This window comes from Camelus bactrianus, chromosome 9, assembly GCF_048773025.1.
Source record: "Camelus bactrianus isolate YW-2024 breed Bactrian camel chromosome 9, ASM4877302v1, whole genome shotgun sequence".
Lineage (NCBI taxonomy): Eukaryota > Metazoa > Chordata > Mammalia > Artiodactyla > Camelidae > Camelus > Camelus bactrianus.
Genome location: NC_133547.1, coordinates 57,301,387 through 57,316,909, shown reverse-complemented (window position 1 = coordinate 57,316,909; position 15,523 = coordinate 57,301,387). Strand labels below are relative to the sequence as shown.

Here is a 15,523-nt window from a genome sequence, read left to right as displayed (position 1 = left end):
TGCCTCTGCCTGGCTTACTCCAATGCCGCTTACCTGCCGCCCCCAGCAGCCTCTGCCAGCATTTGCCCTTCCCAGTTCCCGGCCAGGGGTGGGGGGTTCTCTGCAGGGCTCTGTGTTTGGAGGTGGGCAGGAGTGGCCATATCTTGTGCCCGGACCCATGCTTTTGCCTCAGCTCTGACCCTGCTTGGGGCAGGCTTGGGACTGCCAGATGGAGGGAGAGAGGGTGGGCGGGTAGCCAGGAGGCACTGACACATCAGGCTTCTTGAGGCTTCACGGGCCGGGGCAGGACTGGAAGAAACAATCCCTCAAATTCCCACCATTCCAGAGCCCTGGTTAAGGCGCCACAACCATTCCAAATCTGAATCTTCAGACCCAGACCAGACCAGACCATCCTGCTCTTCCTGCCTCCTGCACTTGGCCAACTAGAGGGGAGGGGGAAATGGCCTCAGAGTTCACCCTCAAAGATGAAAACCAAACCAAACCAAAACAAAGTGGGTGTTTAATAGAAAAAAATAAAAGATGTGGCTCTGCCCTCTCCCCAGGCTTTTTGCCCTCTCCTGGCCCTGCTGAGTCATGTCCCCACCATGCCCACCTGGAACAGCTCTTGCCTTTTTGGGCTCAGGAAACAATCAGCACTGCCTTCAGGGAAGAGGAACTGCGCAGAGCCAGGAGGGGCCACAGGCTCTGTCTTTGTCCACCTTCAGGTGTCCCCAGCCCTCACCACTCCAGGTGAGACCATGTGAGGTACAGAAGGTGGGAAGTGGAGCCTTCTCAGGCACAGAATCCCCTCAGAGGAAGCCCCTGTCCCTGGGCCTCCTCTCCCAAGAAGTTCTCCCCACCACCACCCAGTGAAGTCTTAGGCCCAGTCCATCTCTTGCAGGAACTCCTTCAGCTGCCTTACCCAGGTCACCATTCAGACAACTCAGGGCAGGAGGCCTTTACCCTCAGCAGCTTCACTGAGCCGGCAGTCTGGCCATGGATCCCGAGGAGCCGGGCAGGGAGGTGAGGGACTGCTGGGGTGGAGGGTACAGCAGGGCAGCCACACAATGTGACAAGGGCTCTGGGCTGTGAGGCTGAGGGCTTGGCACCTCACAGTCCTGCCAATTTAGGACGGAGCTTTGTTTACCTGTAGGGGACACACACACACACACACACACACACACACAAAAGACTGCAGGAGTGATCAATACCCTGCCTCGTCCCCAGACCAAGACACACTGTTTTCATCCCCATATCCAGGGTCGATATCAGCTTCCAAAAATGGCCTGTAGCCCTGGGGAGTAGAGGCCATGCTGAGGAGGGTCCTGGCTCTGCTCAATGACCTAGGCACGGATACCCAGCCTCCCACCCTCAGCCCCAGCCACAGTTCCTTACAGCAAGAGCAGTACAGCAGCTCCATGACCCGGAAGCAGTTGTCCAAAAGGGCTTTGGGCCGCACCAGCTTCAGGCTTCCTGGGGCACTCAGGAGGGACAACACCGCTTCCACCTGGGGGCTGACCTCCACACCCTGGAAACGAGGAAACATTTAAAACCACAGATACCACCTCCAGACTGTGAAGAGGCGGGCTACATCCCAGGAGAGCTGTGGGGGCTGTCCTGCCCGGAAGGAGGACAGGACTTCCTGTGACCAGGATGCCTAGGAGCAATTTCTCTGCTTTTTCTTCCTGCAGGTGCCATGTTTCCTGGAAGGGGCCCCTTGACACCCTTCACCCAAGCACAACACACAGAGGCTTCTCTCTTTTCCGTCCTGGAGGCAGGCCAGATGGCAAAGAGGTTGGGGCATTCTTGCTGTTTCAACCCAGGCCCAGCCACCACCATGTGAGGAGTCCCTGGCCCAGGGACACTGTCCTTCAGGATGCAAAGGCCTTCATTGACTCCAGGGAAGAAGAGGCAGGGCCCTAATGATGTCAGTTGTATCCTGAGGACACTGAGGCACAAAGCACACTGAAGGGTAGAGTCTCCAGCTCCAAGCTCAGGGGCTTCTCTCCACAACACAACAAAAGGAACATGGTGTGGGGAGCTCCAGGAGCTGTGGGAGGGACTGAGCAGGAGGAATCCTGGGGCCTGAGCTGGGGAAGGACCTTCCTAAAAGTAAAGGGTGCTGGGTTGAATTGCGTGTCCCCCTGCCCCACATCCCCCTAAAAGCTAACCAAGTTCTAACCCCTGCTACCTGTGAATATGACTCTATTTGGAAGTAGGGTCTTTGCAGATGTAATTATAGTTAGGGACTCCAGATGAGATCATTCTGGATTTAGGGTTGGCCCTAAATCCAATGACTGGTGTTACTATAAGAGAAAGGACACGGGACAGAGGGAAAGGCCATGGGAGACAGAGGCAGAGATGGCAGTGATGCTGACACAAGCCAAGAACACCAGCAGCCACCAGAAGCCAGAAGAGGTGGGAAGGATCCTCCCCTGGAGCCTTCAGAGGGAGCATAGCCATGCTGACACTTTGATTTCGGACTTCTGGTCTCCAAAACTGTGATAGAACAATTTTGTTGTTTTAAGCCACCAGCTGTTAGTCATTTGTGATGGCCGCCCTAAAAAAAACTAATACAGAAAGACTTAGAGAGAGAAGTGAAGATGGCGAGAGGAAAGGAAAAGGGACCCATACCCAAGGCCAACTCCCTAGCAAGGGAGGACCCACTGCCCCATAGATGCTGGTTCTAACTGGAGTAGGCCGTACACCACTAACATTGGGAGAAAGAAGAGGCTGAAAGCTGGTTCAGTCTAAACAGCTTAGGTGGGCAGGGTCTCAGCCTACCCACAGTCTCCCTCCCAGCCCCCAAACCAGCCCCCCAGAGCTCTCCTGAGCAAAACTGAGGAGGGAACATGGTCCGTTCTTCAGGTCAGCTCCAACCTACTCTCCCCACAGGCACAACAAAGCCACCAAGGAAATGGCTTGGTCTCCGGGCCTATACCAGAATTGAGTGCCCCTCCCCAAAGTTCTAGGTAGCTGCAAAATCAATTGCTGGCCCCTAAGCCCTGGTGTCATCAGTAGCTCACAGTTGCTGTTGGCTGTTCTCACTGGGAAGTAGGTGGGGGCCTCAGGGCAGGTATGTACCAGGGTCCCAGGGAGGGCTAGGATGGGGAGTAGAGCAAAGTGGGAGTGTGGGGAGGGGGTCCCTTGGCACACACACAGCCAACACGTACACACACGGGTCCCATCACCTTACTCTTTAGAATTTTTGGAAGACATATCCCTCAGGACTCAGATCAATACTGCTGAACAGGCAGTGATCAGGAAACTCTATTATTGTTATTATTATTGTCTATTATTATTGTTATTATTATTATTATTAATTCAAGTCAATTTATCATACAGAAGAGTTTCATTGCCCTAAAATCGCCTGTGCTCCACCTGTTCATCCCTCCTCCCTCCCCTACAAAGGAACATCGTTTCTTAGCTGCAGAAACAAAGCAAGAGGAATCAATGACTTGCCCAGGGCTGCAGAGTCTAAGAACAGGGTCTCAGGCTCATCTCTTGCCTCCACAAGCCCACCCTGCTCCCCCATGTCCCCCACATCTTCCAGGACATGCCAGAACTTTCCATGCATTTACATCCTCCCTCAATAGCCTTTGGCCCCACACACACACACACACACACACACACACACACCTGCCCTGCCTGCCTGCATCTCCACACTACTCACCGTGAGGCCTTGCTGGACATCCAGCAGCAGCCTTTGTACCTCCTCCAGGTACTTCCAGGATGGATGGCCCTCGAGCAGAACCTCCTGCATTGACTCGGTAGCACTAAGACTCACCAAGACCCACAGATACCGCAGCTCCTGCTGGCTCACCCGGGCCCTCTGCTGCAAGGACAGGAGAAATTATTGAAACCCCAGACATGGGCCTCTGGGCCCTGCCCCTCACAGCTCAGATCGCACCCCACTCCCCAGATTTGCCCTGCAGAGGGAGCAGACCATGGGTGTCTACTGTGAACAGGGGGCAACCTGGGGCCTGAACCAAGGATGGGCTTGCTTTAGGAGCCAGGAATGACCTCTGGCAACAGTACCTGCCCAGACCAATGTGCCTCTCAGGCAGGGCCCAAGGGATGTCCCTGGAGTCAGGGGCCTTCCCCATTCCAGGGTTGGGGGAGATTCTCACCAGCCTGGTGATGTTGGCTATTCGAAGCACCCCCTCATAAGGCACACTGACCCTGTAATTGATGGGGAAGTAGTGTTTCTGGGGAGATACAAGAACAAAGCATGAAGTCAGAGTCAGAAACATCTCAGACAGACTCCCCCAACCTCCCAGAAGAATCTGATGCAGGAGGAAAGGAACCAGGACCAGCCCTTGATGACAGTGTGGGTCCTCTACAGGGAATATATACTTGGCTCCCAACTGTGATAAAGACAGCTCTTTTGTCTGAGACACAGGGAAGGTGAAATAAAACACGTAGTTCCTGTTAAGGCAGAAGTCTCAGGCCAAGATGTAGAATGAGAGACTTACTACCCCAAGAGAACCATATCCTTTGGGGGTGAGGAAGATGACTTTAAAAGAGTGTTCCAGTTGTAAACTGACAATACTTCAAAAAATATATATTTTAGTGGGGAGGGTATAGCTCAGTTGGTAGAGCATGCGCCTAGCATGCACAAGTTCCTGGGTTCAATCCCCAGTACCTCCATTAAATAAATAAACAGACAAACAAACAAACCTAATTACCTCCCCCCAAAATAAATTTAAATATATATATATTTTAAAAGAAGTTTGTTCTAAAACTTATTATGGTTATGGCTGCATAACTGCAAATATACTAAAAGCCATTGAATTGTACACTTAAATGGGTGAATTGTGTGGTATGTGAATTACATCTCAATAAAGCTGTTGGACAAAAAAGACCTATAGAGCTACATGCCACGTGGTCCACCTTATAAAAAGAATCAAACATTCCAATTTCTAGGTCCTTATCTCCTCTGATAATAATATGTTTAGGGTTCCCCCCAAGGTTTCCTGGAATCCATCCCTGAGTCACTGGGTGAGTGCCACGTGGAGGGGGGATCAAAGATCAGATCAAGGAGGAGAGATAGAGGCCCGGGGGATGGATGGCAGGAGAGGCGACAGGAAGTGCAAACCAGGCACATGTGTATAAGACAGAGAAAGGAGGCATGGTAGGCTCAGGGCTGACACAGGCCCCAGGAGACTGAATGTCCAGCTCCTTATATCCCATGAGCCAAGGGGTGTGGGTAAAGGGATGTAGCAGGTGCCCCTGTGGTTACATTACCGTATATTGAAGGCGGTTCCTGTATTGCAGCTTGTCCCGCAGAAAGCCAGTGATGGCGCACTCCTCACTCTGAGTCAAGGGCCACAACTCCAATCCCTCGTTCCCCAAGGCCATGCCAAGGAGGATCCCGAGATCTGTGGGTCACACCCAACAAGAACACATGAGCCACCTGAACTGCTTCCACATGTCCTTGGGTGCAGAGCTGTGCACACTGTCCTCCCTTCTCCTGGTCACAAGTCCTCGTGGGAGGGTCAGGGATGGGGCACAGAGCCCCAAGGAGGCCTTCCCAGCACCAGGAATGCATTCCCTGGGGTCCAGGCTCCAGGACAGCAAGGCCGGACAAGCATGAGCTGTCCAGCCTGTCTACCCCGACCAGGGCCTGCAGAGCCTCCTCAGGAGCTATGTGCTAGGGTTGGTTTCCAGTCTCCTCCCCACTTCCACCCCATGAGGGAGGCAAAAACTCCCTTCCAGGGCAACCTCTGTTCCTCACTAGAGTTTTCAAAACCTTTCACTTCATTTTCCATCTAGAGATTCTGGAGATGTGGATTCTAGTTCCAACTCTCCAAATGACGTTTGGGTGACCCAAGCCATTTTCTTCCTTGCTCTATCTGACCGTGGCATGCCTCTCAGTTAGAGGTACCAGCAAGCTTGCAGCAGCCTTTCCAGTTTGGTCTCTGCAGGATGCTGAGGGAATCTCACTCAGGCTGTTTGTCTCTTCCCTGCTAACAAACAAGCTGCCACCTTCCAAACATTACCAGCCTTTCACCACTGGGGGTCACTGTGACTTCAAAAACAGTATGGTTTCTGTCTAACTGAACAGACTTACAAAAAATACGAGAATTTGCAACAAATATGAACAAGGGTTAAGTAGATCAGGGCACAAAGAACAAAATACAGATGAGCAAGAGACATACCTGAAAATCAACCTTACTAATAAATTCACATTAAAACAATCAGATCCATGTTTCACCTGTCATGTTTCACCTGTTTCAGTGGAAAGTGGGGTTTTTGTTATTGTTGTTTTATTTTATTTTAATAACACTTGGTGTTAGCAAAGTAGTGAGGCAGACACTCTCATCCTGGAAAGCAATTTGGTAATTTTTAATATTAATGAACTTAATAATGTCAAAACACTTTGACCCCCTAAGCTTCAAAAATGTCCACATCTTTTGACTATTTAAACTCATTTCTAGGAATAAATGTAAAGAAAAAGAAAAAAGAAAAAGAAAGGGATTTGTGGACATCCACTGCAGTATTATTTTATAATAGTGAACATCTGCAAATGGCCTGGATATTCAAAAACAGTGAATGTAGCCAATAAAGATCTCAAAGAATGCTAACAATATGTTTATGTGATAAGAAAAATACTTTTGATATGCTTAGTGAAGTTTTAAAAAGATTGACTCAACACTCTGTATCTGGGTATAAAAGCATGACTTGAATTTTGTTAATATATATGTGTGTGCATAGAAAATGTAGAGAAAAATATGTACCAAGTCTTTTGGGGAGATTTTTATACTCTACTTTATATTTCATAGGATATATTTCATATTCTACAAGTAGTATCTATTATTGTTATAGTCAAAAGCAGTCTTTTTCTCTCCTTTTCTTTTCTTTTTTTTTTTTCCAAAAATAGCCAGGCAGGCTGAGTCATCTCTTTGATCCACCCCTGATTGTGAGTAGGAATTACTGACTGGACTTTACCCACTCACCTTCCTGGCACTTTGGAAGACTTTTGTTCTTAAACCCTCACCGGCCTGGGCTTGCTCACCACCACTTCCCTGCTTCCTCCTCAGTCCTGCTGCCAGGCCTGTGCTCCTGCTGGGCCAGGAGCCCCTCAGGTCTACTCAAGCCCGGGCCCCTTATGGGCTGCAGACCACCAGCCCTTCTCCTTGCAAAAGTCTGACAATATTTTTTGCAAAGCTGCAAATCTGCAATCCATCTTGTACTTCCTTTCTCTCTCTCCTGATGTTCTCATCCCAGTATTTGGACAAAGGAACCCACCTTGCCCCCTCCCTCCAGAGGTAAGAGGCCTGCAAGATAGAAGGGGAGGCTGCAGAAAGAGTACGACCTTTGTACAGTGACACATGGGGCTTACCTACCATCCCCAAATCTGAGCCTGTGTAGGGGGTGAATAGCATCCCCCCAAATTCACATTCACCCCGAACCTCAGAAGCAACCTTATTTGGAAATAGGGTCTTTGCAAGTGTTACTAAGTTAAGGATCTCCAAATGAAGTCATCTTGGACTTAAGGTGGGCCCTAAATCCAATTACTGGTGTCCTTACAAGAAGAGGGAAGGACATAGAGGGATATATCAGGAGAGACCATTCACATGGCCTTTACAGATGAAGGCAGATTGGAGTGCTGCCGCCAAAAGCCAAGGAACGCCAGGAGCCAGCAGAAGCTGGAAGAGACTGGAAAGATCTTCCCCTAGTGCCTTCAGAGGGAGTATAGCCCTGACAACTTGATTTCAGACTTTGGGCCTCCAGAGCTGTGACAGAATACATTTGTGCTGTTTTAAGCCAAGTTTGTGGTAATTTGTTATGGCAGCCACACCTTCTCCAGCACTCCAGCTCTCCAGCCCCTCTCTGAGCCCCTGATCTGAATCCCTCGCTTCCCCTCACCCCACAGCCAGTCCTTGTCAATCTTGCAATCTGCCTTCACCAGATTTTCCCCTCTGCCAGGCCTCTTCATTTTCACTTCCAACTCCAGAAGGGACCCTCATTACCTCTTGCCCAGAAGATCACAACAGAGACTCCTGAAAGCACAGCCAGGTTGATCTTCTGAAAGCAGAGTAACTCCCCATCATAGCCTCCACCCCCAGATCACAAACCTTCCCGGGCTCCCTGTTATCTCATGAATTAGTGACTCATCACCCTGGCTTTCAAGGCCTCAGCTGCCTGTGTCCAAACCAGCTTTCCAGTCTGGCCTCTCATGGTCCCACTGCTCAGCCTTTGCTCAGGCTGTTCCCTCTTCCTGGAACAGTGTCCTCACCTTGCCATGTCTGCAAGTGTGAACTCCATCACCCCTTACATCACTTCAAGTGGCACCCCAACCTGATATTTCTCCTGCTTCCCCTGCTCATGACTTGGAAGCTTCCAGAACACCAGGTCTGGGCCTTTCCACCTGTTCTGAATATCCTGACCCTTTGCAGTACACTCCACAGGGCCAGGGTGGACACAGCTTCTCTGTGAATCCCTTGCAGGATCAGACTCCAAACCTCATTCACTCGGCACACAGTTCCTAGAGCTTAATTCCATGCCAGGTGTTAGAGAGGGATGCACAAGATACCCCAGGTCCTTGTCGCTATGGCAGTGCCTCTCCAGTGGGCATGTGGGTGGCACCAGAAAAATATGTTGAATTTGAGTCAATTAAATTGCATCTTGGAGTCTGAAGGGAGCTTGGTCTGGCCTCCCACAAGTAGGCTTTAGAGGCTTCTAGATTCTTTTTCTTTTCTGTCCTCATTTCAACTGTTTTTCTTTTTCCCAACAACACTGTTCTCTTTCTGCTCTTTTTGATTTTGCTCTTTATGAAGGAAGAGGCAGAGGGAACAGGCTGCCCTTCTCTCTACAATTTTACAAGCCCCCACTCTGGCTGGCCACCCCCAGGGAGGCCAGAAATCCTCTCTCTGCCACCTCCACCCCCACCAGACTCCCCAGCACCAATGAGTCTGAGCAGGTGAGATGCTGCCTCCTACCCCCAGTGACTGCTCTGTCCCTGTGACCCACTGACTGTGCCCACCCAGCCTAAGACTCACACCCACCATGTCCGTCTGAGCTGCAGTCAGCTGGAGACAGGGCAGATGGCAGCGTGGGAGTCCCCAAGGGCACCTGCCACTAAGCTGGGAAGCATCTCAACTTCTCACCAGCAAGAATGCCCTAGTTGCCATGGTTACTGCAGAGCCGGCTCTAGGCCAAGGCCTCCCCAGGCAGTCCCCACGAACCCCCACCCCAGTACTCACAGCGCAGCCAGACGAGTTCCCGGGGCATGGTGGTGCACTGGGTCCCCCAGAGAGCAGAGGTGGCTTCCCCAGTAGTGTTCTATTCACAGAGGCCCAAGTGGGGCCTACATGGCCTCAGGTCAGCAAAGGTGGCCAAAGTCGAGGAAGGGCTGGTCACAGAGGAGCAGCCCAGCAGCAGGTAGCAGGTAGTCCTGGGCAGGGCTTATCCTTATCTGCCTGGCAGTGCAGAGGGCAGCTGGGGGGCAGTGGTTGTAAGTTCCATTGCAGCCAGGACCTGGCCTGAGACAGCTGCCTCAGGGTCTTCCTTCTGAGCAGGAAAGAGTCCCCAGCAGGCCCCTCGGAATCTGAGGCTGGGTTGTGCTTTCTCTGATTTCTCTGTCTGCAGCTGCTCAGTGTGAAATCTGGCTCTGGAAAGAGAAAGGAGGAGAGAAACCGATTATGTAAGAGTGGTGCTGCCACTCAGCCATCAGCCACAGGCGCGCAGAGCCTACTGTGCAGGCTGCACCCACTGCCTGGCTGGGACCACCTGGGAAGGCCAGAGGCGCACAGCCCTGCCTGGTAGCTGGCTACTCAGGGGCACAGAAATGACTTCAGAAAATCCAAAGGGCATCCCTGGCCCCGGAGTGAGTTCCAGTGACACTGACTAGACAGCCTGGGGTCAGAACAAAAGCAGGACCAAGGAATGAATGGACTGTATCGGTTAAATAAATGGAATTTCCTGAATGCGGTAATAAGACCATATGTTAAAAGTACATGAATAACTTGGGTGGCAGGGAGGTTAAAAAAAGCAAACCATTCACCCCTCTACTCACTTTCAGGCTTAGTCCCATCCTCATTACTCCAAATCTGCTTCCCCTCTTAATGGGGTTGCCAGGTGAAACACCTGTTCCCAGCTGAATTTGAATTTCAGGTAAGGTTTTTTTTAGTATAATTATGTCATGAGTACTTTTTTAGTATAAACATATCCCAAATATTGCATAGGACACACTTATACTACAAAAATATTCATTGCTTATCTGCAATTCCTAATTAACTGGGAGTCTTGTATCTTTATTTGCTAAATTGGCAACCCTATGATAACAATTCAGTAACTCTTCCTGAGTGCTCATGATGTACTACGCCCAGAGCTAAGGTTTACATTCATTGAATCCTCACAACAATCTTATGGAGTCATGAAGACTCATTTTTATCTACGAGGAAACTGAAGCCCAGAAAGGTTAAGATACTTGTCCAAGGTCACAAAGCTGCTAGTAAGAACTGCAACAGGAGTTCAACCTACATGTAAGTTGCCAGCTGGGCACAGTGGGCTCAGGGCTCACAGTCATCTCATTTATCCCTCACCAGGCTGTCCGAGAAATGGGCTGTTGTCCCCATTTTGCAGGTAAGGAAACTGAGGCTCTGAGAGGCTGAGTTGGCCAGAGACAGAGCTGGCTCTGAAGTTCAGCCTCTGATACAGTAGTGTTCCATTCTCTTGCCTTCCCCCTATTTCCCCTTTGGTCAAGGGAAATGGCCACAGGTTGGTGGCATGAGAGGAAAGTAGGTATGATTTGGGGGTCTTCTCCATTGTGGCATCTGTGGTGTCCCCACAGAATGTATTGGAAGTGCTGGCTCTCACCCATGGAGGTTCCCCGAGACAGGTAGAGCCTCACCCAGAGAACACAGGCTTGTATGAGATCACCCCTGAATTTCAGCTCCTTCTCTAACCTACCCTGGCAATTTCTCTGCTATTACAGCATCACTACAAACACTGACCTAATGGAAACTTTTTGTTATCGTTGCTCGTTTTTTTCAGGTTTATAGAGGTATAATTTACCTACAGCAATACCTTTTTCAGCATACAATTCCATGGGTTCTGACAAATTTCACAGTGCTATGTAACCACTATAATAATCAAGATATAAAACATTTCTATCCACCCAGAAAATTCCCTCCTGCCACTCTGCAGTCAATCCCTCCTCCCACCCCAACCCCAAGCAACAACCCATGCCTGTCCATCCAGCAGTCTGTGTTTCCAGGATGCCTTATAAATGCAGTCACAGTGCATGGTCTTTTGTGTTGGGCCCCTTTCCCTTAGCAGAATGCATTTGGGATTCATCCAGGACACTGCCTGTGTTGGTTGGTTGGTCTTTTTCTCTTGCTGAGTAGTATTCCATTGTGTGGACAGAGCATTGTCTGTCCATCCACCAGCTGAAAGGCATCTGGATTGTTTCCATCTTTTTGATGATTGTGAATAGAGCCATTACAGGCCTTCACTGGTGTGGATGTAATTTCCATTTCTCCTGGGCCTCTCTGTTAACCTGGAGGCTCAAGAGCCCTTCAGCACATCTCAGCTCTGCACAGTGTGCACTGGGGCCTGGACAGTGGTATCCTGCTCCCACTGCTGGGGCGTCCCTCAGCCCAGACCTCCCCGCACAGATGCACACACCAGAATCAGGCTTGCCACCCCATCCACACCCCATAAAACTCTCCTGGCCACCTTCTCATTCAGAGATCTCCCAGAAAGGACCCCACCATGAGCCCTAGACCACCAGCCTGGGATAGAGAAGCTGAGAAAATGAAGAATGGGGTCATGGTCACCTTCGTGCAACACCACAGACCCCTAATTCTGCAGGGCCCACCCTTCCACTGAAATGGGGGAGATGTGTGAAGATCAAGAAAGGCACAAAGTGGGAGTTACCTGATGACACAGAAGCCAGAGCCTTCTCTAGGCGTGGAGGGACATGGAGGAAATCACCTAAAAGAGTGGCATTACCGAATCCTGGGAGAGCCCAGGGCACCTCTCCCTCTGTCTCTCCCTGGTGGGGAAGAGAGAGGGGGAGGAGTTTGAGAATAGCCTCTCCTGTCCCACCCTAACTCTACCCCAGGGCTTGGAACAGTCCTCCGGAAGCTCAAACAGAGAAAAGTTGTGTAAGAAAGTAAAAGTTGGAGTATTATTCTGCATAGTTTAATTATAAATAGCATTTTCAAAGTCACAGCAAGTAAAAAGTGAATGTTAATTTAATGGAATCATGACTTAAGGATTCTGGTAGGACAAGGGCCTGGGGAGGGTGAACGTGTGTGGAAAGGAAAGCGGTGACAAGGAGCTAAATGTTCCCTGGTGGGAGGGCAACAGATAGTACCTCAAATGGAGAAGTAGCAATAAGAGCATGCTATTTAGAAGGATAAAAACATATATATTGCTTTTAAAAATGTTGAAAGTTGTGTGTCTGGAAAGACAGGTGTCTGCTGTTGCTCATAACAGAGTCATGTTGTACGATTTGATTCTTCAATTCAGGAGCAGATGTAACTTTGAGTAGAAAAAGAGAAACTTCACATTTTAAAATGCATTTCAGTGCTGGAATTGTGTTGCTGCGTCCATCCAGGTCAGGCAGCAAGGACCTGCTCCCCCAGGACCCTCACCTGCCTGCTCTGGCTCCTCCCTCCTCTGCCTGAGAACGAAGACAACTCCAGCTCCCCAGGGAGGGAGGCATGGAACCTGAATTGGAGCCCAGCAGTTAAACTCTAGAGCCTGTGCCCAGCCTGAAGAGGAGACGCAGTTTTATGTTAGGACACACACAGACTAAGTGTCCATGCTATCAGCCGTATGACAAGCCATCCCAACATATAGTGGCTAAAAACAACAGTAAGTTATTACTTTTCACGAATCTATGGATTGGCTGGAACTTGGCTGATCGAGTCCTGCTGATAGGTCGGCAGGGTGCTGGCTGGTCTAGCTTGGCCTCAGCTGGGATGACTCATCCTTCAGCCGGCTAGCCTAGGTTTGTTCTAAGAAAAGGAGCAAATAAGGCCATGTTCCTTAAGGCCAAGGCACAGAACAATCACACCACTTCTACCACATTCTATCAGCCAAAGCAGATTGGGGAGTGGGTGGGCAAGAAACAGACCCCACTCCTTGGTGGAGGGAGTTGCAAAATATCATTGCAAAGGGCATGGATAGGGGTGTGTGTGAAGAAATGGGGCTACTTCTGCAACTAATCTATGATATCTACACAGAGCAATCTTCTCCCCAAAGTGGCCCAGTGGACAGAGCACTGGACTACCTACTCCAGCCTGACCACTTTCCTATAAGCAGGGCCGGGCCACAAGGGCCTTAGAGGCATTCCATGCAAACTGCTGTATCTAGACATGAGAAAACAGGGCTGGGGGAGGGAGCTGTCCCATGGCCTCATGCCCAACCCCATCCTCCTCCTGTGAATCAAGTCACTCAGCCCTTTGAGAATGTGGGAAGGGACATTCTAGCAAACAGCCATGAGGAGTGAGTCACAGATGTTCAATTCAAGGAGGAGGTGGAAGAAAAACAGGACTGAGTTCAGGCCACAGAAAAAGAAAGACAAACAACAGCAGAAATAGGAACGATTTATTCTAGTTAACTCCAGTAGCCCAGGATCTATACTTCTAAGCAACATTTCACCCAACCTCTGTTCTACCAGGGGAAAGAGGATTCTAGACCTGGGGTACATGGTAATGTAGGACCCACTCTTGGCCACATCTGAGAAGTCAGTCTCACCCAGAGAAGTAGACTGAGTCACACTCTGACTGGCTCCCTCAGCTCCCATTGAGTACAATCCAATCTGCAAAGGAGTCTATTTCTACCTTCTTGAATCTGGGCTTGGCCATGTGACTTTTTCTGACCAAAGAGATGTTCCTGTTCTTTGGGCTTGTCCTCTCTTGCTGCTGGGAGGGCTTCCTATCATGTGAACAATTCTGGACTAGCTTCCTACAGGAGGCACTGTTGAGGCCCCAGACACTTCATTTAGGCCATCCTAGACCAGACCATCTGGCCCCAGTCAAGTCAGCCCAGAATCCCACAGAATCGTGAGAAATAATCAATGTTTGTTTATTTTAAACCACTAAGCTTGAGAGTAATTTGTTACACAACATAAGCTAATTGATACAGCCTGGAAGTATACCATCTCTGCAAATGCTCTGTAAAAAGCCTGATCAATTCTAACCCAAAGCATATTCTGGGAGTGGTTCTGCTGGCTTCTCTCCTCTGAATAAAGTTCAGGCCCTTAGAGGCAAAGATATGCTTTCACTGCCCTAGGGCCTGGCTCAGAACCTTCTGTTGAAAGAGGAACTTTCTGAAATTCAATACTAATCAAGACTTTTTTTCCCCTCTGCCATATTTGATTTATTTTTTTTAATGTTTTTATTATAGCTTTGTTAAACCCAAACAAGGCAGAATAATACAATAGACCCCCATACAGCCATTACTCAGCTTCAAAAATTATCAGCAACCTGTCATTCCTCTCTCACCTATCCCTCAACTTTTTCCCTTAGAGTATTTTAAAGCAAATATCAAGTATGCCATTTTTACCAGTATGTAATCATTTTAAAATGCAATCGCATTACTATTATTGCACATTCCCACATCAATAATTCCTTATATCATTTAATAAAAAAAAAGACATGTTCAAATAAACCCACACATATATGGCCAATTAATTTCCTACAAAGCAGCAAAGCACATACAATGGAGAAAGGATAGTCTCTTCAATAAATGATGTTGGGAAAACTGGACAGCTACATGCAGAAAAATGAAACTACACCACAATCTCACACCATACACGGAAATCAACTCAAAATGGATTAAAGACTCAAATGTAAGACCTGAAACCATGAAACTCCTAGAAGAAAATACAGGCAGTACACTCTTTGACATCAGTCCTAGCAATATCTTTCTAGATATGTCTCCTCAGGCAAGGGAAACAAAAGCAAAAATAAACAAATGGACCTATCAAATTAAAAAACTTCCACACAGCAAACGAAATCAGCAGCTTAACAAAAAGACAACCTACTAAATGGGAGAAGACATTTGCAAAGCATATATCTTCTCTGATACATAGAGAACTCACACAACTCAACAAGAAAAAAGCTTAATTAAAAAATGGGCAGAGGAGCTCAGTAAATATTTTTCCAGAGAAGATACATAGATGGCCAACAGACACATGAAAAGCTGCTAAATATCACTAGTTATCAGAGAAATGCAAATCAAAACCACAATGAGATATCTCACAGCTGTTGGAATGACTATTAACAAAGAGGCGAGAAATCACAAACGTTGGTGAGGATGTGGAGAAAAGGGAAACTTCATACACTGTTAATGGGATTGTAAACTGATACAGCCACTATAACAAACAGTATGGAAGTTCCTCAAAAAATTAAGAATAGACCTACCATATGATCTAGCTATACTTCTAGGTATTTATCCAAAGAATATGAAATACTAATTTGAAAAGATATATACAACCCTATGTTCCTCACAGTATTATTTAAAATAGCCAAGATACACACACACACACACAGACACACACACACACACACACACACACACA

The 15,523-nt window shown here is 48.5% G+C and overlaps 1 protein-coding gene across 4 annotated transcripts in view; it reads right to left on the bottom strand.

Moving 5' to 3' along the window:
• Positions 1 to 480: 480 nt before the first annotated feature.
• The window catches only part of IL34 (interleukin 34), a 45,352-nt gene continuing 30,309 nt past the window's right edge, over positions 481 to 15,523 (bottom strand). Inside the window, exons 3-8 of one of the 4 annotated variants that reach the window (XM_010960927.3) lie at positions 9,189 to 9,595; positions 5,227 to 5,360; positions 4,110 to 4,187; positions 3,653 to 3,814; positions 1,375 to 1,507; positions 481 to 1,126 (exon numbers count right to left, since the gene is read on the bottom strand). In XM_010960927.3, coding sequence (XP_010959229.1) covers positions 954 to 1,126; positions 1,375 to 1,507; positions 3,653 to 3,814; positions 4,110 to 4,187; positions 5,227 to 5,360; positions 9,189 to 9,216 — 708 coding nt within the window. In that variant the 5' untranslated portion in view covers positions 9,217 to 9,595 and the 3' untranslated portion in view covers positions 481 to 953. Of the gene's footprint in view, positions 1,508 to 3,652; positions 3,815 to 4,109; positions 4,188 to 5,226; positions 5,361 to 9,188; positions 9,596 to 15,523 lie in introns of all 4 variants that reach the window. The other 3 variants (XM_074370454.1, XM_074370456.1, XM_074370457.1) reach the window with 3 other exon arrangements.